Source organism: Lepidochelys kempii, chromosome 13 (assembly GCF_965140285.1).
Source record: "Lepidochelys kempii isolate rLepKem1 chromosome 13, rLepKem1.hap1, whole genome shotgun sequence".
Lineage (NCBI taxonomy): Eukaryota > Metazoa > Chordata > Testudines > Cheloniidae > Lepidochelys > Lepidochelys kempii.
This window is the reverse complement of record NC_136392.1, coordinates 34594654-34611417: the sequence shown is the minus strand read 5'-3', so window position 1 is coordinate 34611417 and position 16764 is coordinate 34594654. Positions and strand designations below refer to the sequence as shown.

The following is a 16764-nucleotide window of genomic DNA, read 5'->3' as shown; positions in this document are numbered from 1 at the left end:
ACTTAATCCAGAGACACTCAGGTTTTTCTGCAGTTTCGTACCGGAGCTCTGAGCAGTCATACTGCTACAGGTACTACATGCTACAGCTGCACCTTCCCTTGCTGGGTAGAAACACCTCGAGCCCACGTCTCTAGCGGGACTTGTGCTGTTTGTTCCTCACCCACCCATGGCCTGCTGGTCCACTGCTTTTAATTACCAAATATCAGGAAATGATGCTGACCCAATTATTTACTAGGTTTCCCTTCCTCCTCTTCCTCCTCCATATCTGGCTGGGCTCTATATAACACACTCCAAGGTGGGCAGGAGGATCAGGTTGAGGTTTGGCTCCGCAGTTTCTAGGATCCATTGCTCTGAGAACAGTGAAGCAACAAGGACTTGGGTAAGCTGCAGGAGTTTCCCCCAGCGGGGAGAGAGGAGAGAACACTATTACATAGGGTTGCAAATACAGGGTTTGTTTCTTGGAGGACGCAAGTTCTAGTGGTTAGAGCAGAGGGCCTGGGAGTCAGGACTCCTGGGTTCACTCTCCACCGCTGGGTGGGGAACAGTGGGTTAGAGGAGGTGGGGGCTGATGTCAGTTGGGGTCTGTGCAGCACCTGGCACAAAGGCAGGAGGCCCATCTTGATCACAGCCTGAGACTCTGGACACCTGGGCTCTAACCTGGCTGTGGGAGGGGAATGGGGAGCAGTGGGTTAGAGGAGCAGGCCCCGATCTCGGTGGGGGCCAGGGCAGCACCTGGCACAATGGAGCCCCTGATGTGCCATGTTCTGAGAAGCCCCCAGCACAATGGGGCTGGGACAATGGGATGGACTCTGGGCAGAGTGGGGTGGGCCGGGATATCAGGAGGGGTGAGGATTTTGGGCAGAGTGGGGTGGGAGGGGATGAGGTTGGGCCCAGGCGTTCCATGGTGGAGGCAGATCCCCACCCTGCACTGCCTCCCTATTGCAGGTCGATCCAGCAACAGACACGGCCATGACCGTGAGAAGGCCCCACCTACGGCTATTGCTGCCCCTCATCCTGCTTGCCACCTGCCTGGCTCTGGCCAGAGGGCAATCATGGACCCGTCTGAAAAACAGATTCAGAGAACACCATGTGGATTTCCCAGAAAGGCCAGCTGACTTCCCTGACAACTACTGCGAGATGATGATGTTTAAACGGGGAGTGTATGGGACGTTCATCCACACCTTCATTCATGCGCCCACGCGATCTCTCAAGGGTGTCTGCTCTGTGGGCGGAATACACGTCTCAACTGGCCTACACAGGAGCATTTTTCACTTCACTGTCACCACTAGCAAATATGACCTGCAGATCGGCTCTTACACTGAGAAAAAGTATTCCTGGAACATTGTTATTGGCTGCTGGAGTCGGCTCCCTGTGCTCTATGTGGAGTAGATGTAGGGCCTGTTACTTCCTCTAACCCTGCTCTGTTCCTCCCACACGGGCCACAGCACCCGGCTCCTCATCCTCCTCTGAGCACTGGTCAGATTGTTTAGGTGTTTCCACCCCTCATCCTCAGCTCCCCCTAGTGCCCATTATAGACTATAGCCGCCCCTTCCCACCCACACCCTCTGCTGCCCCCTGGTGCCCATTATACCGTATAACCGCCCCTGCCCACCCTTCCCCGCCCCTAGTGCTCATTATACAGTAGAGCTGCCACTTCCTACGCTCACCCTCTGCTGCTTCCAGTGCCAGTTTTTCAGTATTGTCACTCCTTCCCCATGTTGTATTGGTCTTCTGCCAAATAGTGGCTGTCTAAAAACCTTTCCTTTGATTGAGAAATATCCATCAATTTCACTCTTCTTGTATTGTGTATTGAGTCTGATAATGGACTATCCTCATTCATCACAATTAACTGTAATTTCTCGTTGCTCTCCTCATTGTTTTTTCAAGATTTGCGCACTGCTTGCTTGTCTCTGTGCTCCCCAATCTGCATAAAACCTGATAGCTGCAAAGCAATCACTGTGTTGTGTGAGATTGGGGATGGCAAAAACATAAGCCACTGAAGACGTAATGAATGTGCTGGAAATGTTTTGTGGTTTTCCAGAGAGGTTCTTTGTACTTTCAAGCCAAATCTCAACATTTTCCCTAGTGCTGGGAATACAGCCCATGAGTCCTGACTGCTACCGATGACCCTGCTGTAACCCACTAGACCCCACTCCCCTTCAAGAGCTGGGAAAAGAACCCAGGAGTCCTGAGTCTTCATCTGCCCTATGACAGGATCTCCCTCCCCTCCCAGGGCCAGGGTTAGAAACCAGGAGTATTGATTCCCCATGCCCCACCCCTTTCCTTTAGCCCAATAGACCCAACTCCCCTCCCAAAATGGAACCAACACACTAGATATAAACTTTTGTGCCTCAGGGCATGAGCCAGTCACTAACCAAGAAAGGTCAGGAAGAAACTGCACCTTTCAGCAAGTTTGTCCATTATTCCTTTCTTGGAGGCACTCCTTCCTTTTGAGCAACTGGGATGGGCTAGAGCCAGTGGCTGAGCTGGCGGGGCCCTCACCTGTGTCACCTCCAAAATCTTTGCTAATGGCTGAGTTAGTCCAGCTGGCAGCTGTTGATTCCCCCACCAGAGGGAAAGAATTAAATTGAGTCACTGGCAGAACAGCTCCCTTCTGGGGTTTGAGCCATTGACCCTATACATGCCAAATGAGAAACCCACCCTCGGAACCACAGAGAAAAAAGTAGGGGCTTGTTCTCCAGGTAGGGCAGCTGAGCATTTTAAGGTGGATGCTGTAGGCTCTAGTTTTTTTAGGGCCATGGGTTCCAATCCCACCACTGCTGGTGTCCAACCGTGGATTGGAACTCCAAGAGTTCAGAATTGAGACACAAATCGGAGAGCAGGGAATCAAAAGCCAGTTTCTAAGAGTCAGGCCAAGTCAGGATAGCAGGAGGTCAGGACGAGAAAGCAGGAACAGCAGTCCATGGCAAGGGGAAGTCCAGTTGTACAGACAATTTTGAATTTCCTCTGCTCGCTTAAATAGGGACTGTCAAGGCTGATTCCACACTCTGGCACTTCGAGTGCAGAAGGTGGGGGCTCGCAAGGATTCTAAAAATTAATACTGGCCACTCCAGGCTGGTATTAAACTCCCAAGGTCACAGCTTCTCTCTGACCTTGGATGGATAGATGCTGCCACAACCCAAGTGCAACCTTCCCCCCTCCCCTTTTTAGAACCCAGGAAGGAACACTTAGGAATTCCTTCCTGTGGGGTACCCTCAAGCCCTTTCACCTCGCCCCCCACCTCCGGGGAAGATCTGAGAAAGAAAACAAAGGAAATCATCTGTTGCCACCAGCTAATTAAATGACGTGCACAAACCTCTTAGGACACCAAAAATCCAATACTATTCTTAAAAAAGGTAAATTTTATTAAAAACAAAAGAAAGAAAATACATCTGGAACTTAGGCTTTTGCTTGTTTTAAAACACCCACTTACAGGAAATTAAACATCAAGAATAATCTTCTTGAGGTCCAGCTTAAAGGTTACAAGCAAAACGAAAGCATTTGGGGTTAGCACAGAGGAGTCCACAAGCCAATAAGAAATAAACAGGGATAAACCTAAACGCGTCTTTCTAGACATTTTCTGATCTACTTACATATCTGGAGTTTCAAATGAGGAGTTTTAGGTATGATCTGATGATTTCCATACCTGACAAAAAGCTTTTTACAGCATAGTGTCATAGTGTTCCCCCCTGTCTCTGCTCTGTCCCCTCTTTCTGGAGAACAACCACAGACAGACAAAGGGAATTTTTTTTCCTAATTTTAAAAAGTTCTAGCCCTCCCATTCGCTCTTTTGGTCAGGTGCCCACTCCCTTCCCTTTACCCATGCATGCAGTCAGATTTTTTAACTCTTTACAGGCAAAGCAAGTTGAGAACAGCTATCAAGAGGAATTCAATAGCTAACTGGCTGGGTGGGTGTCCACAAAAGGGAGCTACCTCCCTTCTCATTTATCACAGGGACTGTGGCCCTATCAGGAGCCTTGGATCTCTCCCAATCATAGCCTAAGCGCATTTGGACTTCATGGGCCCCAGTCCCAGCTGCTGTCTATGAGCTGACGGGTGGAGAATAGGAGAGCGATAGCTCACAGAACCCCACCCACAGACTCAGGTTTGAAACCCACGGGGCCTGACGGCATCCCTTCCCTAGGGGATGACCTCTGGGCACCATAGGTTTGGGGCGGTTCCTCTAGAAGGCTTCTATTAGGGTGGGTATGTGAATAGTTCTCCTGGCTCCCACATATGCTCCTCAGGGCCAAAGCCTTCCCAGTCAATTAGGTAAAAAAGTGTACACTACCGGCCCTTAACATCCAAGATCTCATGGATGACATATTCCTCGTGGCCTTATATGTGCACTGGTGGGGGAGGCAGCTGGGTCCTGGGTAGAAACAAATTCTCAGTATAAGGTTTCAGGAGGCTTATATGGAATACCAGGTGGGTCTTGAGAGATCAGGGTAGGTGTAATTCAACTGTGACCCGGCTAACTTGGCAATGGATTCACTAAGGAACTGGAAGTCCAATTTACATGAGGGTCTGTTTGTGTGGAGATGCTCCGTTGAGAGCCACGTTTTTTGCCCCACTGAATAGGTTGGGACTGAATGACAATATTGGCCTGCATGTCACTTGTAATTGGCTTTTTCTTTTTCTAGGTGGCCTCTTACTTCTCCCTTGATTTACTGAATTCTCAGCACCAAGTCTGAGGTGGCCGGCTTAGGCATGGTCATGGGTAGCTTAGGTGGAATCAGGGGTGGTACTCAAAGTTGGCAAAGATGGGGCTTCTTCCCATGGAAGTGTAGTAGTTATCGTACGCAACCTCTGTGTAGGGCAATAGTGAGGAGCAATCATCTCAATGGTGGTCAGTATAACATCGTAGGTGTTGCTCTGAAATGTGGTTGACCTTTTCTGTCTGCCTGCTGGATTGAGGGTGAGTGGAGGAAAAGTGAGACGGGAACCCCAGAAGATGTAGGAAAACTATCGACAGAGGATGTAATTGCAAAGTAACTATGATTGTTCACACAGCACTATCATCCTGAACTACCCACAAGCAAATGGAGGGGCTGAGAGGGCTGGACTTACAGACAGCCAAGAAAATATTGAAGCAGGAAGATCCATCCCTGCTCTTCCGAGCTACGGATTGACACTCTGAGTAGCTACTGGTTACAGCCCAGCCTCACCCATAATGGGAAGGCAACTCAGGACGCCTGTTCTAGCCCTGGGAAAGAATCTACCCCCAAAAGGGACCATGTCTGTGTCAAACTGGATGAAGAAAAGGATGGAGAACTCCAGGTGTTACAAAAGAGAAGAATCCATTGCCCAGATCATTCACTATTGAGACAGAGCGTGTGGAGTTCAGCAGAAACCATTGACAGCTTCTATTTGCTCCAGAGAATGAACCATGAACAGAGCAAACTCTGCAATTTACAGATGCAGTACGAGGAGACAACTGTTAGCCTATTCCCCACCAGCCAGAGGCAGTCATTGCAAATAAAAGACAGCTTAGTCATTGTTTATTGCTCGTTCTGGCCAGATAGTTTAAAAAAACCTGCAGGATTTAGGGCTGAGTAATAGACAGATGTGTGTTGAGAGTTAATATTAGTTTGGAAAAAAATATTTTCTACATTTAAAATTGTTAAAATGCAGAAAAGGAAAGAGTAATGTTTTGTCACTAGGTGGCACTGGGCGAAGAATATGGCAGCACATCTTTACCAAATGGTGGAGACATTTCTTTTTGCAATAAAGTTGTGCCTTCTGTTTTGCCTCTGTCTCTGTGTGACTAACCTGACAGACTCCTTCCCTGAGGTGGGGGCTGGGAGGAAGAACTCTTTACCCCTGCCAGAGTCTCCTGCCTGAGTCAAGAGGAGAAAGGACATGCAGTACCATATAAAAACTTTCTGGGACATCCCTGCCTTGTTAAGGTGAGCTGTTCTCTTATTTAATGTTATTACCTCTTAACCCCAATAACCTCTCAATGGTTATATCCTAAAAAAGAAGAGAGATCTGATTTTTGAATCTGGAATTATATTTCCCTGTGTGGTCTGAAGAGCTTTCCCCAAACTACCATCTGGCCCACAGCACTGAAAAGGTTGGACCACTCTTATTCATCTTATCTATTGCAATTCATCCCTCTCTTCCTGCCTATCTTCAAATCGTTCTCCCACCACACAAATAGGTACCTGAGTCTGTATTACTGTATCTCTTCATCTATTCAGGTAGCTGTACATAGGTCACCTATATTGTGATTGGCTAATGTCCAACAGAGATGAACATAAGAGAAAAGAAGTTGCCAAACCGGAATGGACCATAGGTCCATCTAACATAGGAACACACCGTGCCCGGGTGCAACTATGTTGTAGTAGCCAGGCAAGGTACTAACAAACTTCAATGGGACTTTATTTTTTTAAAGTGGAAACCTCTTTTTCAAGCTGCTGCTGCACCCTCAGTAGCTCTCCCTCAGCCTCTTCAACCCCTCTCCCTCCTTCCTTTTTCCTGTCCTTTCAGACTCCCAGCAGCCAATTAATTCTAATAATTACAAGCAACATCTAAACACCACAAACTACTTTTTTTCACTAAGAGGGTGGTGAAACACTGGAATGCGTTACCTAGGGAGGTGGTAGAATCTCCTTCCTTAGAGGTTTTTAAGGTCAGGCTTGACAAAGCCCTGGCTGGGATGATTTAACTGGGAATTGGTCCTGCTTTGAGCAGGGGGTTGGCCTAGATGACCTTCTGGGGTCCCTTCCAACCCTGATATTCTATGATTCTATGATCCTATGATACTTCACAGGAAGCAGCAGGAGCTCACCAGGAGGTTCTGCCCATCGAGTAGTTTATCCCTAAATCCCATAACTCAGTGGTAAATCTAGGAGGAATTAGATCACTTCTGCATTATTTATTGTATTTAAAATCACTCAGGATGTTCTTATGAGCCATGTGTCAGGCCCTGCAGGCTGAAATCCAGGTCCATGGGGCCCTGGGAGTCACCACACACCAACCCGCCACCCTGCAACTCACAAAGAGCAGCTGGGACTGGGAGCCATGAACCACAATTGGGGCACAAGCCCCACCCCTATGCTCTAATTGGGTGACATTCAAGGCTCCTGACTGGGCCACAGCCCCTGTGTAAACAAGAGGAGGAATCAAGAAATTGTCCATACAAGTTGGTTTGGTCTTGCCATGGACCTTGGATCCTGCCTGGGATCCTGACTTGGCTGGATTCTTGGTTGGTCATTTCTGTTTCTGATTTGTCTCTTGAATCTGATCTCCTGGCATTCCTACCTGGTCTGATTCCTGGTAACTGGACCCTTGGCCCATGCCTCTGAGAGAAGGCTTCCTATGTCCTGGCCCTGACACAGTGTAAATGTGAAAATGCTCCCCTAAACTAGGCTGAGCTCTCTCAGCCTCAGTAAGTCCCAGTGGTAGGGAGTTTCACTGGTTAACTGTGAGGCCAGAAACCCTGTGATAGTTTGCAGGGAGGAAGCAGGTGATCGTGATCAAGGGATGTCTGAGTGACCCGTCAGGAAGGTGGGAGAACACAGGGGAAGCACCAACTCCCAGGTTCATTGGTCTAGGGGTATGAATCTTACTGCCAGTTTGTGAGGTCCTGGGTTTAAACCCCCTGATGAATGCAGGGTTTTTTTTACAAAGAAGAACAATATTGCAAATTGCATTTAAGAAGAGGCTAGAGAGAGAGAGAGAGAGAGAGAGAGAGGATCAGAAGGTTTTGGGAAGAGGATCCCAGAGTCTGAACAATTTAGAAAGTCCTGGAAGGGATTCTAGTTTGGGGGTGTCAGTGAGCTGGCAGAGATGGAGTAAATTAGACAGTGAGGCATGCCAAGAGACAACAGGAGTTGGGGTTCATTAGCGAGTCATGCTTTATGGGGGACACCTTTCTCTCAAACTCTACATTCACCCCTCATCCCCTTCACACAATGGTCTGTGAGTGGCTAGTAGGTTTGGGAGTTGGCAGGGGTGGGACTGGAATCCGTGTCCCTAAAAACACTAAAGCCTACAGCATCCATCTTAAACTGCTCAGCTACCCTGCCAAGAACTCTCATCCCTACTTCTTTCTCTGTGGGCTTAGGGAAGGTTTTTCACCTTGTGTCTGGTCAATGGCTCAAACTTCAGAGAAGGCTAGTTTTAATAATGACACAGTTTACTTCTGTTCCTCTTGTCGAGGACCATGGGTGTACTAGCTGCAGTGACCCCACTGCTAGCAATGATTTTCAACAAGGCACAGACCAGCATCCATGCAGATCAGCCTCTGACACTAGCCCATCCCAGTTGATTCAGAGGGAGGAACCCCCCAAGAGGAATTATGGAAAAATTTGCTCAGAGGAAAAGTTTCTTTTTGACCTCCTTAGTTAGTGACAGGCTCCTGCCCTGAAGCATGAAGGTTTATATCTGTCGTGTCAGTTCTAATTTTGGGAGGGGAGAGGGGTCTAGTGTATTAGAGCAAGAAAGGCTGGGAGTCAGGACTCCTAGGTTCTGCCCCTGAGTCTGAGAGGGGAGTGGGGTCCATAAGGTTAGAACAGGGTAGATGGAGATTCAAAACTCCTGGGTTCTTTTCCCAGCTCTCGGAGGGAAGGGGAGTCTATGTGTTAGAGCAAACCAGAGGTACACATCAGGACTCCTGGGTTCTATTCCAAACCATGTGGCAAAGGTTGAGACTGGGCTTGAAAGCATGCAGAGCTTTACTGGAAAACCACAACACATTTCCAGCACATTCCTCGAGTGTTCAGTGGCTTATGTTCTTTCTATCCCCAATGTAACATAACAAGCCAGTTATTGCTTTGGAGGTGTCACATTTTATGGCATTTAGAGAGCACAGAGAATGGCAGAAAATGGTGAGGGGAATGTTCAAAAAGGATGAAGAGAATAACCACAAATAATAGTTAATTGTGATGAATGAGGCTTATCATAGAATCATAGGGCTGGAAGGGACCTCGAGAGGTCATCTAGTCCAGCCCCCTACACTCATGACAGGACTAAGTATTATCTAGACCATTCCTGAGAGGTGTTTGTCTAACCTGCTCTTTAAAATCTCTAATGACGGAATTTCGACAACCTCCCTAGGTAATTTATTCCAGTGCTTAACCACCCGGACAGTTAGGACGTTTCTCCTAAAGTCCAATCTAAACCTCCCTTCCTGCAATTTAAGTCCATTACTTCTTGTCCTCTCCTCAGAGGTTAAGAAGAACAATTTTCCTGCCTCCTCCTTGTGACAACCTTTTACATACTTGAAAACTGTTATAATCTCTTTTCCAGACTAAATAAACCCTTTTTTTCAATCTTCCCTCATAGGTCATGTTTTCTAGACCTTTAATCATTTTTGTTGCTCTTCTCTCTCTCCAATCATAGAATCATAGAATATCAGGGTTGGAAGGGACCCCTGAAGGTCATCTAGTCCAACCCCCTGCTCGAAGCAGGACCAATTCCCAGTTAAATCATCCCAGCCAGGGCTTTGTCAAGCCTGACCTTAAAAACCTCTAAGGAAGAAGATTCTACCACCTCTCTAGGTGGTCCCAATTTGTCCACATCCTTCCTGAAATGTGGTGCCCAGAACTGGACACAATACTCCAGTTGAGGCCTAATCAGCGCGGAGTAGAGCAGAAGAATTACTTCTTGTGTCTTGCTTACAACACTCCTGCTAATACATCCCAGAAGGATGTTCACTTTTTTTGCAACTGTTGATTCATATTTTGCTTGTGGTCCACTATGACCCCCAGATCCCTTTCCACAGTACTCCTTCCTAGGCAGTCATTTCCCATTTTCTATGTATGTAACTGATTGTTCCTTCCTAAGTGGAGTACTTTGCATTTTTTTCCTAATTGAATTTCATCCTATTTACTTCAGACCATTTCTCCAGTTTGTCCAGATCATTCTGAATTTTAATCCTATCCTCCAAAGCACTTGCAACCCCTCCCATCTTGGTATAATCCTCAAACTTTAGAAGTGTAGTCTGTATGCCATTATCTAAATAATCTATGAAGATATTGAACAGAACCAGACCCAGAACTGACCCCTGCGGGTCCCCACTCATTATACCCTTCCAGCAGGACTGTGAACCACTGATAACTACTCTCTGGGAACAGTTTTCCAACCAGTTTTGCACCCACCTTATAGTAGTTCCATTTCGGTTGCATTTCTGTAGTTTGTTTATGAGAAGGTCATGTGGGACAGTATCAAAAGCTTCACTAAAGTCAAGATATACCACATCTACTACTTCCCCCCATCAACAAGGCATGTTACACATTATCCATTATCAGATTGCATACACAATACCAGAAAGGTGAAATTAGTGGATATTTCTCCAAAAACTGGTTTTTAGATGGCTGCTATGTGGCAGCAGAGAGTACAAGATGGGGAAGAGGCACCTATACTCTATAAGGGGCACTAGGGGCAGCAGAGGGTGGGGGTGGGGAAGGGGCGGCTATACTGTATCATGGGCACTAGGGGCAGCAGAGGGTGGGGGTGGGGAAGGGGCGGCTATACTGTATCATGGGCACTAGGGGCAGCAGAGGGTGGGGGTGGGGAAGGGGCCGCTATACTGCATATTGGGCACTAGGGGCAGCAGAGGGTGGGGGTGGGGAAGGGGCGGCTATACTGTATAATGGGCCCTGGGGCAGGAGAGGTGGAGGCAGGGAAGGGGTGGCTATACTGTTACCCTCTCAATTTAGGGCACCCCGCCTATACTGTACCAAGGGCTCACGTCATGACCCAATCAATTTAAATCACCCCCACCCTTTGCCTTCCGAGTGCTCAGTGTGTACAGCACCTATCCTTACCCACGGGGTTTAGGAATAAACCTGGTCAATTTAAGTACTCGCCCTTTCCCTCAGGGCTCTACGGGTCTGCGGAAACTTTTCCCAGTGAAAGAACCTTACATAGTTTTGCTCTAAATATCTATTTATCAGCAACACACACAGAATACATATAACAAGCAAATCTCTTATGCTCACCACTCCCAATATACAGACAAATTTCACCCGATGGCCGGTCAGAATCCATTCATCTGGGGTTCCCGGCGATACCTCTGCATGTCACGGTCGTGCAGAGGGGTCAGAGTTCTAGCAGCTTGAGGTTAAACTGCAGTCCGGAAATGGTTCCCAAAGAGCATTGTTTTTCATTTACATTATATAGGTAAAACTAGCTACCTCCTTCAAATTTACTAAACCTATTACGTTATCCCACACTCCTAAATAACAATTTTTTAAACCAATTATATACTGGCACCTGTGTGTCTTCCTTCCTGCCCAAGTTCTTTACATATTTTCTTTCATGCCCAAATTGTAACTTCAATGTGACCCTCTCTTTGTCCAGATGGTCAGCATAAAATACTGGTCAGAGCTTATCTTACCATTTGTTGAGTCTCTTTTTGTGTCCTCCCTAATTTCCCAGCATCTTTACAACCTTATAGAATCATAGAAGATTAGGGTTGGAAGAGACCTCAGGAGGTCATCTAGTCCAACCCCCTGCTCAAAGCAGGACGAACAGCAAATAAATCATCCCAGCCAGGGCTTTGTCAAGCTGGGCCTTAAAAACCTGTAAGGACGGAGATTCCGCCACCTCCCTAGGTAACCCATTCCAGTGCTTCACCACCCTCCTAGTGAAATAGTGTTTCCTAATATCCAACCTAGACCTCCCGCACTGCAACTTGAGACCATTGCTCCTTGTTCTGTCATCTGACATCACTGAGAAATGCCAAGCCCCATCCTCTTTGGAACCCCCATCAGGTAGTTTAAGGCTGCTTTCAAATCCCCCCCCTCACTCTTCTCTTCTGCAGACTAAACAAGCCCTGTACCCTCAGCCTCGCCTCATGAGTCATATGCCCCAGCCCCCTGGTAATTGTTGTTGCCCTCCGCTGGACTCTCTTCAATTTGTCCACATCCTTTCTGTAGCGGGGGCCCAAAACTGGATGCAATACTCCAGATGTGGCCTCACCAGTGCCCAATAGAGGGGAATAATCACGTCTCTCGATCTGCTGGCAATGCTCCTACTAATACAGCCCAATATGCTGTTAGCCTCCTTGGCAGCAAGGGCACACTGCTGACTTATATCCAATTTCTCATCCACTGTAATCCCCAGGTCCTTTTCTGCAGAACTGCTGCTTAGCCAGTCGGTCCTAAGTGCAGGACTTTGAACTTGTCCTTGTTTGACCTCATCAGATTTCTTTTGGCCCAGTCCTCCAATTTGTCTAGGTCACTCTGGACCCTATCCCTACCCTCCAGCATATCTACCTCTCCCCCCAGTTTAGCATCATCCACAAACTTGCTGAGGGTGCAATCCATCCCATCGTCCAGATCATTAATGAAGATGTTGAACAAAACCGGCCCCAGGACTGACTCCTGGGGCACTCCGCTTGATACCAGCTGCCAACTAGACATGGAGCTATTGATCACTACCCGTTGAGCCTGACAATCTAGCCAGCTTTCTATCCATCTTCTAGTCCATTCATCCAATCCATAATTTTTTAACTTGCTGGCAAGAACACTGTGGGAGACTGTATCAACAGCTTTGCTAAAGTCAAGCTATATCATGTCCACTGCTTTCCCTATGTCCACAGAGCCAGTTATCTCGTCATAGAGCCTTGGTGGGTATAACTTTCGTTAGGGACATTCCTGAGGTGGGGTGTTTTATCAGTAGCACAACATTCTCTCTTTTTTTTTCAGTTTTATTGGTGAACTCCCTGAGTTCCACCCAAGGATGGTTTAATATGCGGGGGGGAGGCACGGGGGGGATGGGGGAAAGGGGTTGATCAGGTCTCAGGCCTGCAATTCCTCTCCATGATGACACTTTCACCAAAGCAGTCATCATTACCACAGGATACCCATGCTACATTACTAGGGTACACTTCCCAGCTATGGTCAGCAATAGTAACAGTTGATCTCGCATATTGGCCATCTGTACTTTCTGGATGGTTCTTCTCACCCACATCGCCAATATCACCATGCCTAAAAGCAAAGCCAATTGGATTTGAATTATCACCACAATGGGGTGAATCATTATATTAAAAGCTCCAGTCGCTGTCAGCGACCATCCCAGAAACGTTTCCCACCAAGAGCGATATCCAATTTCCGCAATAGTTTTTAAAACCTTAGATACTTGTAGATTGTTGTGCTGCACTTCAATGCGAATTTGTTTCTCAATGTGTTTTACGTATTGCTAATGATCAGCCAGCATAGGGTGAAATAGCCATTGTCTAATCAAACTCATATTCACACCGACGATAACAGTTCTTATGTAATTAAATACATGAACATTATACTGCAAATATTCTACAATCCAAAGGGGTACATAATATTAAAAATCAAAGCCCTTAATTTTACTAAAATTACAAAAACATCTATTAATTAAATATGTTATAAATACACTTCATTATATTCTACAATAATTTCTGGTCAGTGAGTTCTCACACATACACAGCTTTTGTCTGCGTAAATTATATACGATTTTTGTTCTGCAAACACATCAAACTTGCACCTTTGATTGCCCTTGGTTTTAGCATGAAAGCACTCATCCCTTATTTGTAAATTTTGGTCCTCACATATGTATCCTGAATCTTCGTAAGGGATACATCTATGGTTTTCCATCGTTCATATTCTTGGTATGGCCATCCACTGAATACATTACTAAATCTCTTGTTACCTGAATCCCTATAGTTAATATGGGGTATATATTGATGGTATGGCTAGGGTAGACAGTTATAACATACCCTTGAATAGCCATTTGATCCTTATAAAAGGTAAAATTTACTAATTTCCACCAGAACACCAATTTGTCTTTCTCCTTCAGTGACATTTTCCCATAGTATTTTTTGAAAATTTCTAATGGCAGTCTTCCTTGCATACCCTCTTGAATTACTTGAATAACCAATTGCTGGCTCATTTTTTGAGCTTGTGTACATGCCAGGGATGGGGCTATATTATCCTGTATTGCTTGTGTATTCTCTGTTAGTATCAACAAATCCTTTTCCTCTAGTTTATGCCATATTGCCATATGGGCAATATTTCAGATATAAGGCATTGTCCCATCCCAAATTTTGATAATAAGCCATAAATGGGCTTTTCCAATTTCCGGATTTCAGCGGTGGCATAACTTAATTTATTTGCCAACACTTCTATGTAAGTGGCATCTAGTAGCCCAACCCCAAGGCTGGTCCTGCCCCATGCAGATCCCAATATATATCTAGAGACCCTTTTCCTTGCTCATTTCTTAAGATACCATAACGTCAGAAAGCAGCCCACCCATTATGAACATATGGGGCACAGATGGGGATTTCCTTAGATACATTTAAACCTGCAAGACTCAAATTACTTTGTTTTAAGGAGCATATTGGACTTCAAGTTACAATGACTTCTTTTACATGATCCAATTTCACTACGTGAGGCCTGTCATAAATATAAAGGGAAGGTTAAACACCTTTAAAATCCCTCCTGGCCAGAGGAAAATTCCTTTCACCTGTAAAGGGTTAAGAAGCTAGGATAACCTCGCTGGCACCTGATCAAAATGACCAATGAGGAGACAAGATACTTTCAAAAGCTGGGGGGAGGGAGAAACAAAGACTCTCTCTGTCTGTGTGATGCTTTTGCTAGGGACAGAACAGGACTGGAGTCTTAGAATTTAGTAAATAATCTAGCTAGGTATGCATTAGGTTCTGATTTCTTTAAATGGCTGAGAAAAATAAGCTGTGCTGAATGGAATGTATATTCCTGTTTTTGTGTCTTTTTGTAACTTAAGGTTCTGCTTAGAGGTATTCTAAATGTTTTGAATGTAATTACCCTGTAAGGTATTTACCATCCTGATTTTACAGAGGTGATGCTTTTACTTTTTCTTCTATTAAAATTCTTCTTTTAAGAAACTGAATGCTTTTTTGTTGTTCTTAAGATCCAAGAGTTTAGGTCTGCGGTCACCTATGCAAATTGGTGAGGATTTTATCAAGCCTTCCCAGGAAAGGGAGGTGTAATGTTTGGGAGGATTTTGGGGGGAAAGACGTTTCCAAATGGACTCTTTCCTAATGATACCGGATAGACATTTGGTGGTGGCAGCGAAAGTCCAAGGGCAAAAGGTAAAATAAATAAAATACGATTTTTGTTCTGCAAACACATCAAACTTGCACCTTTGATTGCCCTTGGTTTTAGCATGAAAGCACTCATCCCTTATTTGTATCCCTTATTTGTATTTGTGCCTTGGGGAAGTTTTAACCTAAGCTGGTAAGAATAAGCTTAGGAGGTTTTCATGCAGGTCCCCACATCTGTACCAGACATGTCATTTACCCGACATGCCTACCACACTGTGAAACATTGGGATGCCTGGATATCAGGAGCAAGTGTTCAATCTCCAGCAGATTTGCCCTTCCTAATGAAAATGGAGCAGTTCTTAGAGGGTGTTCCTGAGGAAATAGAAAGATACATCCTAGATGGGAAGCCCAAAACTGTAATCGAGGCAGGAGAGATTGGAGCCAAATGGGTGGAGGTGGCAGAAAAGAAAAAAACTGGTCGCAGTTGGAGCGGATACCAGAAGGGACAACCTCAGACCACACCCTACTACCGGGGGCAGCCCAAGGCCCCAACTACCACCCAAGGAACCCTCCAGACACCTTACTGTCCCGCCACCCCGTTCTCCAGCAACCCACCTCGCCCCAGTGACCCGTCACCTGGACGATGTTTTAAATGTAATGAGCCGGGGCATGTGAAGACCAACTGCCCCAAGAACCCCAACAGATCACAGTTCATTGCACCGGAATCACACCAGAGTTCCTCAGGCCCAGATACCTCCCAGATACCCTTGGAGCGGAGGGAAACTGTGAGTGTGGGCGAAAAGAAGGTCACGGCCTGGAGGGACACCGGAGCACAAGTGTCGGCTATCCATGCTTCCTTAGTGGACCCCAATTTAATCATCCAAGAGAGCCAAGTGACGATTCAACCCTTCAAGTCCAACTCTTTCAATTTGCCTACAGCCAAGTTGCCTGTCCAGTACGAGGGCTGGTCAGGAACGTGGACTTTTGCAGTCTATGATGATTATCCCATCCCCATGCTGTTGGGGGAAGACTTGGCCAATCATGTGAAGCTAGCCAAGAGGGTGGGAATGCTCACCCACAGCCAGGCTAAACAAGCCGTGATGCCTAGCTCTGTTCTGGAAACTTCTATCAGGACCCGGTCAGAGGTGACGAACACGGACCCCAGGCCAACGTCTGCAACAGCAGTAGTGGATCCAGTACCAGAGACCCAGACAGAGCCAGTCACAGAACCGGAACGGGCGGAACAACCAGCACCGGACCCATTGCCAGCACTGAATCCAGTACTTGCAACCCCAATACCAGAGGGCCCCCCCCGAACCTGAACTGGCAGCAGCCAATAACCCTACACAAGAGGCTCAGCTAGAGCCTGAACCCCAACATAGTGCTCCAGCGGAGAGCGGTTCACAGGCAACAGAAACAGCCCCATCCCCTACATCGCTTCCAGAGGGACCAAGCCTAGGTCCACAATCCAACGAGGAACTGATGTCTCCAGCATCAAGAGAACAGTTCCAGACTGAACAGGAAGCAAATGAAAGCCTCCAGAGAGCTTGGATGGTGGCACGGAGCAACCCACTGCCTCTCAGCTCCTCTAATCGATCCAGGTTTGTTGTAGAAAGAGGACTTTTATGCAAGGAAACACTTTCTGGTGGACACCAGGAAGACTGGCATCCTCAGAGACAGTTGGTAGTTCCAACTAAGTACCGGGCCAAGCTCTTGAGCTAAGCCCACGATCATTGTAGTGGCCATGCTGGGGTGAA

General features: G+C 46.5%; 1 protein-coding gene across 1 annotated transcript; it reads left to right on the top strand.

Annotated features, from left to right (window-relative positions):
- Positions 1-969: 969 nt before the first annotated feature.
- LOC140897226 (ribonuclease) lies at positions 970-1389 on the top strand. Its single transcript, XM_073309621.1, has one exon. The coding sequence runs from the start codon at positions 970-972 to the stop codon at positions 1387-1389; it is 420 nt and encodes a 139-aa protein (XP_073165722.1).
- Positions 1390-16764: the final 15375 nt, after the last annotated feature.

What these genes read in the sequence shown, in the direction of transcription:
- LOC140897226 (XM_073309621.1), top strand. Translation starts at nt 970, where the DNA reads ATGACCGTGAGAAGGCCCCACCTACGGCTATTGCTGCCCCTCATCCTG.